Below are 10,264 nucleotides of genomic sequence, written 5' to 3'. Positions count from 1 at the left end.
GTGCCGCCCCAGTTATCGGACAATAGATGTTTTATGTTGGGATATGAGATTTTGGTCATATTGCACAGCCCTAATGTTAATCTAACAAAAGTTTTAATGTTATTAATCTGTACTGCCCCACAATGCTGTAAACAGTGACCCTGCCACTAATGACAGATGCATCAATGTTGAAAGGCTTATTAGCTATCACCTTTGATAATGAATACCTTGTCTACTTCACCTCTTAAAGAATCCACCAATCCAGATCAAAAATCCAGAGAAAAGTAATAAAGTCTCAAGAAGATATAACATCTGTAAAGCAAAGCTCTGCCTTGGACTTGCTGTTTATAGTGATTGGAATAGCCTACAACAGAATGTGCACTGTATGGAAAAGAACTTGATATGGAAAAGATATGGAGAAGTCCATATCTTTGTTTTTTGTTTTTTTAAGAGCCGATCTAAATAGTTTCAAATAGAAAAATTATGCACAGTGTTCAGTGTTGGTGAACATATCCAAACAATACTGGTCATGTGACTAAAATGGTTTGTCGTTAGTTTTGAACACAAATGTTCTCCTTTGCACTACCACTGCAAAAAACATGTCACTGGGCAGGGAGGAAATTTTGTAATGTTTTTAAAAAAGAAAAACACATGGTATTTACACTTTTTTTTTAGTTTTACTTCGAGTTTCCACTGAAAAGTACGTCTTTCTATCATAGAAAAAAAATTATGCCAAATGAGCATTTCCTTTAAATAAAATATTAATCATCACGAGATATATAGTCTTATAATTATAATTAGATGCTTTTTAGACAATGAACTCTCCTTACATATAATGCACCCAAACTCACCAGCAAAAAGGCTGAAAGTCTGTGAACTTGGCCCATCCCTTCTCCTCGGCCTCTGTTGCAGCTGGCTGAGACACTGGAGCGTCCCAGGCTGAGAAGCCCGCTCCTGCTGCAGGAGCCTTTGAATTCACTTCTCCAAAGTCTGCTACCCATCCAGTGCCTGAAAAAAAAAAAAAACAAGAGCATACATACATGACATGTGACACTTAAAACCTGCTTTAGACCTAAAATACAACCACGGCAAAACAATTATACATGATTACACGATATATTATATCTCACTCGTTGTTGCCTCGGTCTGGTCCGGACTTGCAAAAGGGTCCAGATCATATTTAGGGTCTTCTCCCTCGTCAGAGTCTGAGTCTGCTGCTCTGCTGGAGCTCTCACAAGTTTCTGTCATGTCACAGGTCTTACTGGTTGCTTGGCTTTGGGAGGACTGTGACCCACCAAACCTTGAAACATATGAAATTTGCACGGAATACAAAACCATCATTTTGAAGCAAAAATAATGATAATAATAAAGATGTTGAGAGCATCTTTATTTAAAGCCATGTAGTTACCTGTTCCGGGACTTGGCTTGTGTTGCATAGTTAATCTCCTTCTCCTCCCAGATGTCCTCCTCCTCATCATCAAAGGGCTGAATCCTCTCTTTGGAACAAGCCTCAAATACAGCTGTGTTAGCCTGCACAAAAAACAAACAAAATAATTAGCTGTCAGGTTTGTTTTCTGAGCTTCAGTGCCTAAAAACAAAAAACAATGTATAGTTAAGAATGAACAAAAATATTTACAGCCTAAGGAAAGAAAGAAAACCCCTTTAAAATCAACTTACACTGTCATGGCCAGCATCAATATTGATATTAATCTCTGCAATCCGATCAAAAGTTGCCCTGCAAAAAGAACCAGGATTCACACCCTCAGCACACACGAGTGAAATAAGAATAAACCATCACTTGAGAAAAATGTCAGCTAATTTACCCAATGCTGTCATCATGATCAGTGAACTCCTCATCATTAAAGCCAAACTGATCCACAAAGTTAGCTGTCATCTGCTGGATCTGGTAGTCTGAAAAGGCCTAAAAACAGATCATAACAAATATAATTACAGCACAAAAGCCCATAAGAGAAGCAAGAAATATTTTAAATAGGAGCTTATGTGTGTGTGCGCATACCTGCTGTATTGTCAGTTCTTTGGGGAAGGGGCTCTCCATATCATCCTCTGAGGAAGGACGAGGGTTGCCAGTGCCAACCTTAACATGGAAAGATCAACACTTGTGCAGTGCTTAAAACTCTGAATGTGTGTGTAATGAAAAACAGGTTCTTAATTCTACAGATGTGCACGAATTAGGATTTACCAGGTCTATGGTGTTCTTTCTGTTGGTCTCAGACAGCGTTTGATCTACAAAGGTTTCCCAGCGCCCTCTGTAGTCCTCTGGCAGCTCTACATGCAAACACACAACAGCAGCATTATGAAAGCCATAAGCCAGTTTGGTGTGATTCGTGGTAGTTACTGCTTTCTTCCACACAGAAATGAGTCCATGTGTCCACAAACACATACACACCTGCAATGAGGCTACTGATCTGGGTGTGAACCGGGCCTTTCTCCAGATTGTGCACCACTGTGTTGGCGATCCTGGTCAGATGCCCCATGTAGCCTCGTCGCATACCACGATCTGACCTGAACAAATAGATATGACACTTGGAGAAACCCAGAGATTACCGCCAATTGCCACAAATTCATGTAAAGATCTCAAAGTTACTTACTGAATTTTATCATTTCCTTCCCAAGCCTCTAGAATCCTTTGGACGAGGTGGCAGTGCTGAAACAACTTGGGAAACAAAAACATTGAGTCAATCAGTTATTTATTTATTCCGAAAGAGATGCCACATTGCCCATTCTTGTAGATCAACCCTTCTACTTCACAAATACAAGCAGAGACACTCACATGAGTCACCATTAGGTTATGAGCAGAGTTTTCAGATCTGTCTGATAGTTCAGAAGTCGGGGTCTCGTTCAACTCCTGTTCTGGTGCTGCATCTGGATGAGGCTTGACTTTTTCCTGGGTAACCAAGCCAGGCTGAAGTCTCATTTCGTGGGCACAGGGCCGGACGATAGCAGCAACACAAAGCTCCACTTGGAGATGCAGAAAGTTGTTCCAGGTGTACTTGAAGAACAGGTCCTGTATTTTTCAAAGGGGTATTTAACACGTAATGTTTTCTCAACATAAATAAATTGTCAAAAGTGCAGCAGATTTTCTCACCAGAAGGAGGTTCAGTGTATTGAGTCTGCAGAGTTCCTGTGCTACGACTGCGTGGCTAGCAGAGCTGGTATAAAGCAGAGAAGCCACTAGTCTGGCTACGTGCAGACGCGTGTTCCCCAGCGGTTCCTCCAGCACACCCAAAGTCGTCAGCATAGGCTCTCGCTACATGGATAAAAGGCAGAGGAATTTGGGGAAACACGATCTAGAGGTTTTTGTTTTGTTATACAGGTCTGACTACTGTACAACAACGGCATGTAAACAGCAGAGACTCAAACATACCTGATAAAGAAAGAGGCTGGTGGAGCAAGCAAAAGAAAGCCTGCGTCATGCAGCATGACTTGAGCTAAAAGAGCTTGCACTTTTATACTGGGCAATTTCATCATTTTTGAAACTGAGCACTAACACCTTGATGAAATACACAGGGGATTCCTGATTTTCCATACAAAATGGAATGTATGTGGACAGACTGAATTTATTGATACCTGATTTCCTAAAAGCCCGTTCTCACCTAGGGAAACGCTCAAACAACAATCTTAAATACCCTCAAGCGGCTACATTATCATTCATCATAGAAAGACTTGTTTATGTACCTTGGGTGGCTCCAGAAGTAGCTGGTGGAAGTGTATCAAGTGTGGCTGGATGGCCAACAAAATACTGCTGTTAACAGTGTAGCTTCTCTCAAATCCCTGAGCATCCATTACACCATCCACCCTGCCATAAAGACAGAGGAACAAAAACAGAAATCTCAAAATAGATGTTGGGAAGGCTTAATAAATAGGGATATAAAATAAACTTTAACAAATGTTTAAAAAGAGATTAAAATGCCCAAATTTTAAATGAGAAGGCTTGTCAGAGAGCTTTGTAAAGAGAAACTTAGCTGGAATAGCTTCACACTGTTAGAAATTGTTCGAGGTTTCTCACTTACACAGGCCTCCTGATCTCCAGTAAGGTCAGAAGAACCTGAATCCCGTTGACGATACAGCTCTCAGTTCTCTCTCCTGAGAACATATTCTGCAATAACTGCTCCACGCACTCCTGCCTGTATAAACAAAACGGAGTACATCAGTATCGCTGCATCCTGTTTAGAGAGCATGAACTTGCGTGCATGTGAGTCTTTCCAACTTACGATTCAAGCACAGTCAGCAGTGGGTCAGGCTGTGAAATCTCTTGGAGCTGGCTGGCCTGGTCTCTGCTCAGACGAATGATATCACACAAAGTCTGCGATGCATTTGACTGCCTCTGTGTTGGCGAAAAATCAAACAAACAACAATCACATCTGGACACTCAGTCTTATGAATGGTTTCGTTGTGAATAAAAGCAATGGCACACTTTTTAAAAGCAAAATAAAATATTTGTTAAATTTAAAAACTATGAAATTCTCCACTACCTCTTCATCCCTCTCAGGGTGAATGAGCTCTATGAGTCTCTGGGCCAGTTTTTGTTCATTCAGCCACTGTTGAGAAAAATATTGCTTTACAACTAGACAAAAAAAATAATAATTAAAAAAAATAAATTAAAAAAAATTAGATTTATGTGAAATTCTGAATGTGGGTCTATTTGTCTCGTACAGTAAGTGTCTCCAGTCGTAGAGGCGGTGGCTCCACACAGCTGATAAGGCGTAGGAGCACATCCATCATGGCTGACGTGTCAATATGCTTCAGGACCAAGGAAAGAAATCCATCCTTCTTCTGCAGGAAACTAATCACCTAAACAATACAGAAAGCAGAGAAAATAATGATTATACAAAACAGGAAACTGAAGAATGGGATAAGGAGCTTGCTGTCAAACAAGTGGTATTATTTCTCAAGACTGACTCGCGCTGCATAAATGTGACACTATTTCCCAAAAAATATACTGCTATTTGAGCAATACAACTTGAAATGCAATAAAATCTAACACTGTGGGTGACACCGTAGTACAAAGACAGATAAACCATTATATACACACACACACACACACACACAAATGATTACATAACAAATGTTTCTATTACGCCATCTTCCCTGTGCAATATTTGTTTAACTTCAAGGCTGGGATGAGACGAGAAAATAACAACGTTTTACAATTTGGAAAGAGAGGCACCTCAGTTTAAACTATATCTATTTAATTTGTGTTATATACTGGAATATTTATATTTGAGCTATTTATATATATATTACAGCCTTATTATTATTTTTTGTAACTTTGTAATATATTGTCCATCCATCCATCCATCCATTCGCTACCGCTTATCCTTTTCAGGGTCGCGGGGGGTGCTGGTGCCAATCCCAGCTGTCATAGGGCGAGAGGCGGGGTACACCCTGGACAGGTCGCCAGTCTGTCGCAGGGCCAACACACAAGGACAGACAACCATTCGCACTCACATTCACTCGCACACTCACACCTAGTGGCAATTTGGATTATCCAATTAACCTATCCCCACAAACTGCATGTCTTTGGACATATATTGTAATGTTTAATTAAATTTGTTACTGTTCTGAATGCATTGGAGCAACTATAACCACATAATTTCAAATATTCTGATTCAGATTCAGTTCAATTATGATTCAATTCATCATGAGCAACTGTTCAGGTTGTACTCCGTTTCACCCGGTGACAGCTGGGTTAGCCCCCTGCCCCAGTGACTGTCCCTTATGGTCATGAGATAGGTGAGATAGTTGCCTTACTTAAAGTCTTAAAAAGCTACTCTAAAAAATCTGAAACCCCACATCAGAATCAAATGAGCTTCTATTCACACACACAAATATATACAGAGTTCAGAGCAAATGAAATGTAGAGGTAATAAGCTTTCTTTACGTTTTAGTTGGCTTAATACAAGCAGGAATGTTAGCCTTAAATGGAAGACAATATAAGCTGCAGTCCAGCCATTCATTTTTGAGTTAAGTTGTTTTGGACAATAATGGTTCACTAAAATAATTCCCTTCTGATACGGGACAGTTTTGATTATGTGTTGTTTCATAAACAAGCAATCTTACACTAAAATCATCAACTCGGACACTAAAAGGGTAAAACAAACCATGCATGTTGGCACCTCAAAAGAAACAGAATTTTAAAACAATTTTGGGTGAAAGTACATTTTTTGTGAGTATTTTCCATTAACTTGCCTCAGACTTATTAAATGAAAACAACATCACAAAAATGTAACCGTCATCTTTATTAAGCATGCCCTTTTGATGTAGCGGTGCACGTGTGTGTTACCTGTTCAGTCTTTCGTGTGATGAGGTTCCCAATAGTTTTGCTAAAGAAGGATGCCAGGAGGGGGTTAAGTGGGGATGGCTGCTCCAGGAAGGCATACAGGCTTTCCAGGAGTGGCTCCTCATTACCCAGCTTATCATTGATCACTCCCACATCACTTGTCAGCAGCTCACATGCTATATTTGGATACCTGTTGTAAATGGCATGGACATATATTGCAGTAAAATGATGGAGGAACAAAATTATTGCTATATTTTCCACTTCAAAGAAAAACAAAACAAGATAAAATTATCTGGACAGGACTTTCATTGGTTTGCTCGCAACCGGGCAATTAAATAGTTTTGCTAATTTAGGGGAATCATTTCTGTTCTTTTAGTCGGATTAAAAACATTGTTTAAGCAAATCTGAATCCTCTTAAAATCCAGGCTCATCTACAAAGTGGCTGGTAACGGATATAATGTAGTACAGCACCAGGAATATATTTTTACCCTGAATATAATAAACTACATTAGAATATTCTACACAACAGCACCTACTTGAAGCGCTTTGTCTCCTCTACACCAGTAGGAGGCTCTGTAGTAATCAGTCGAACCAGCTCCTGCATGCTCTGGTCTTGGCACAAGAACACAAGAAGCCTGCAAAACCACAACGGTGACATAAGAAGCACAACTTATTAATTTAGTAAGCATTACAGCAAAGGTGATTGATTATGCGAAATGTGGTAATAATTTGCAGCTACACCAAAGTAGACATTAAACAGACCTCCTGTTTTGGGCCTTGCACTCCTGCAGCACATCCTCCTCATCCATGAGCTCAGCGAGAGTGACATCCTCCTTGTCCAGTAAAGCCTCCAGATGAGAAGATGTGTGTAAATCAAACTTCCAAAACATGACTGACGTCACCGTAGCATACACTCTGCTGTTGAGCAAAAGAGGATGTGGTGCGGAGATAAGCAACAGGATGGTGTAGAATGCATGCAAAAGTTAATTTTTGATTTAGTTTAATTTATTTATGAATGCTTACATTTGGACAAGGAGAAGTATACTCAGTTGGATCTTGCTAAAGAGCCATTTGCCTCACAGACACTGTGCAACCTGTACATCAGAGACAATATTCATTTGAGTATAGCGAAGGTGGAAACACACCCACTTTACTCATTCTAAACACCAGACACACCAACCCAGCAGAGTTGCCTTCAACCCAAAAAAGGGAAGCAGCAAAATGAACAACAAATGTTGGAGAATCATTTACAGTAATATTGCCTCTGCCTTCTTCAGAGCTAGATGAAGGGCTGAACTCGGGCTAAGAGGCTTGGACTCCTCTCTGGAAAGAACAGGAAGCAATGCATCTGTAATTGAGTTACTGCTGCTCATTCGTGTATTAACATTAACCACTTTGCTTAGGGAAGGCACTCACACATGCACTTGTATCAGCAAAGAATGACTGGAAATAAGAAAGATGCACACACTGACCCTTCGGTGACAGAAATGCCTGAGTATGGGAGGTTTCTGGGAGCTAGCAAACTTGAGTCTAGGTGTGGTGGTGATGACAGCTGAATATTGTAAGAGGCAGGAAATGTTGCTTGCTTTGTTAAGGCTTTAAATATTCACCTAAAGCCACCCCACCCCGCAAACTAAACCAAATCAGACCACACTTTGTACGAAGCATCCATCATGAGTCCATTATCTCTTAGATGCAAACACATGTTTACAAACAAACTCTCGTCAACGCGAGAAAACAAGAGGGTAGCGTATCGTTTTACAGCACAAAATATGGCTGGAAATAACTTACACATATCTAGAGACCATTAAAAGTAGTTGCATAACATTGAACGGTGTCGGAGTACGCCACCCTTGTGTACACATCCCTTGAACAAACACGCAGGGGATAAACAGGTGTCTCGGGAATCTGGGTTTACAGATTCGTCATTGCCATCTGTGGATTTTAAAATTTAATACAACAGCATAACTGTGACAGGCCTGCCAAGGCGTCCTAAGAGCAGCTGTAAACGGTTACTCTGAGCTGTTAGCGGATTTTAGTTATAACAGGGTAACAGTCAAGTCAGCGTGGAGCAGTGTTAGATAGCGAATCCGTGCATTTAACTCCACGTTAACTTATCTCCTTTATCACTGTCTCCCTTAACCACTTTCACTTACCTTGACTGCAGATCGTAAAGCAGCCCGCTAGCAAAGCAAGCAGTGCCACAGTCGAGTTGCTAACAACCCCCCCCCAAAAAAATAAAAATAAATAAAAATTATTTCTTACTGGAGACAAACCACATTCAGATTAAAGCTAATATAGGTCAGTATTTATCGCCGCTGATGAGCTAGGTGGTCGGACGACGTGCTCCTGATTCAGACCTAGCTTGAAGTCACCGTCTTCTGATCGCTTGCACAGGCTTTACGTTGGGCTACACATGTTTACCTCCCAAAAAGACATACCACCGTTACCTTTGAGCCATTGTTTAATCTGTGGACATCTGGAAGCTGAACTGCAACTCGGCGACTTTGGTTGTCAGGTCACTCGGAGGCCCATCGCAGCCTATTCAGGGCTGCGCTGTTAGCTTAACGATACTACCCTTTCCACCGGCTGCAATGTCATTTACACAGCCGTGTTACTCAGCGGCTAGCTCTGCTGCTGCTGGGAGGGCTGTGTTGACACGGTGTAAATTATTATTCAGGAGTCCAAAGGACCAAATGGGGAAAAAAATACATAAAAATAGTCAGGTTTGGAAATCAAAATGGCGACTACCTAAAACCTAAACGTAATCAAAAAGTTCGGCTGTCCATCAACTGTGTAAACATCCAGTAAGTCCATATTTATCTGCTGTCATCAAGCACTGCAGCAACATTTAACATTCACATCCATGCTCTCAAACATTTTTTTTTCTTTATGAAAATAAACACTTTAAGTTTAAAACTGGGGTGAAGAATGCAATAATGCATACATGAGCATTTATTTAATATTGCAGGAAAATTATTTAGTTGTGCACGTAAAGTAAGCGACAAGTGCAGGGACTGTCTTTATGTTTCCGGCTTGATTTTTTTTACGAAAACTCACACCTGAACATGTCCCTGTTCTACCTGCACATGAATTCCCACTGTGTAGGGTTACGGGTCTGAATATTCATTAATTATATTTTGTCTTAAGCTGCACCGTGGAGCTGTATCACAGGGTGGAGTCACTTGTTTCAGTATGCTTGTTTCAGTTTAGGTTTTATTGCTGAAAAATGTTTAGTTTTGCTTTAGTTTATTATGAATAAACGAGTTACTCTCATACAAGCTTTCTTTATTCTGCTGTTAAGGCAATTTAAAAGCCACGGTTGAGGAAATATGCTGCACACCAATCTGTCTAGTAACTCAGTTTCTTTTATATTTATCATACCATTGCATGGACTGGTTTATGTGTGCATATAGAATGAGATAAATATACAGCAGAAAGGAGAGGGATAGTCTGCATTGTGTCAAATGCAAGAGTACTTGGTCAGCATGTGTTTCCTTCTTGTGTTGTGCAGGTAGTCATTCCTGTGCCAAAGCTCATGTTTTCGGTTCCTTTGTGCAGTATGCTCCATAAGTTCTTTTTGCTTGTGGTTTCTTGTATAAATAGTCTGGACTTTCGTTGTTTGTTTACTGGCTTCTTTTTTAAAAGAAGAAGAAGAAAACGTTATCAGGCTTAGAGCCACTTGTAGTTATTAAGATTTAAGTCTAGTAAAAGCAGAAGAAAATGCATGAAAGGATGGAAAATCTTCACACTGACTGATATTTGATCCGTGATCTTGTTAAAATTACATTTATGTTGTGTCAGCCTAACAGCTATTAAGCATAGGCTCAGCTTAAATAAAGACTGCAGGGCTTAGAGCTTTTGAGCGTGGTGGTATTATGGTACACTCAAAGTTCTAAAAGAAAATAACCATAACATATAATAAGTCCGGAAAATGTATCTTCTGGGACATATTTTTAACCAGATTACCAATGTGGAAAGTGT

At 40.2% G+C, this 10,264-nt stretch overlaps 1 protein-coding gene across 4 annotated transcripts in view; it reads right to left on the bottom strand.

Moving 5' to 3' along the window:
* The window catches only part of ppp6r2b (protein phosphatase 6, regulatory subunit 2b), an 18,880-nt gene extending 9,777 nt beyond the window's left edge, over nt 1-9,103 (bottom strand). For 2 of the 4 annotated variants that reach the window (XM_042225236.1, XM_042225238.1), the window contains exons 1-21: nt 8,731-9,103; nt 7,304-7,374; nt 7,043-7,198; nt 6,817-6,915; nt 6,284-6,470; nt 4,654-4,791; nt 4,473-4,538; nt 4,212-4,324; nt 4,011-4,124; nt 3,676-3,796; nt 3,086-3,247; nt 2,771-3,004; nt 2,589-2,653; nt 2,387-2,502; nt 2,180-2,265; nt 1,997-2,074; nt 1,803-1,900; nt 1,657-1,714; nt 1,388-1,509; nt 1,110-1,279; nt 831-987 (exon numbers count right to left, since the gene is read on the bottom strand). In XM_042225236.1, coding sequence (XP_042081170.1) covers nt 831-987; nt 1,110-1,279; nt 1,388-1,509; nt 1,657-1,714; nt 1,803-1,900; nt 1,997-2,074; nt 2,180-2,265; nt 2,387-2,502; nt 2,589-2,653; nt 2,771-3,004; nt 3,086-3,247; nt 3,676-3,796; nt 4,011-4,124; nt 4,212-4,324; nt 4,473-4,538; nt 4,654-4,791; nt 6,284-6,470; nt 6,817-6,915; nt 7,043-7,170 — 2,312 coding nt within the window. In that variant the 5' untranslated portion in view covers nt 7,171-7,198; nt 7,304-7,374; nt 8,731-9,103. The other 2 variants (XM_005933093.3, XM_042225237.1) reach the window with 2 other exon arrangements.
* Nucleotides 9,104-10,264: the final 1,161 nt, after the last annotated feature.

This window comes from Haplochromis burtoni, unplaced genomic scaffold (genome assembly GCF_018398535.1).
Source record: "Haplochromis burtoni strain Fernald_Lab_line unplaced genomic scaffold, NCSU_Asbu1 Contig_164, whole genome shotgun sequence".
NCBI classification, from domain to species: Eukaryota; Metazoa; Chordata; class Actinopteri; order Cichliformes; family Cichlidae; genus Haplochromis; species Haplochromis burtoni.
Note: the sequence above shows the minus strand (reverse complement) of the source record. Positions and strands in the feature narration are given on the sequence as shown.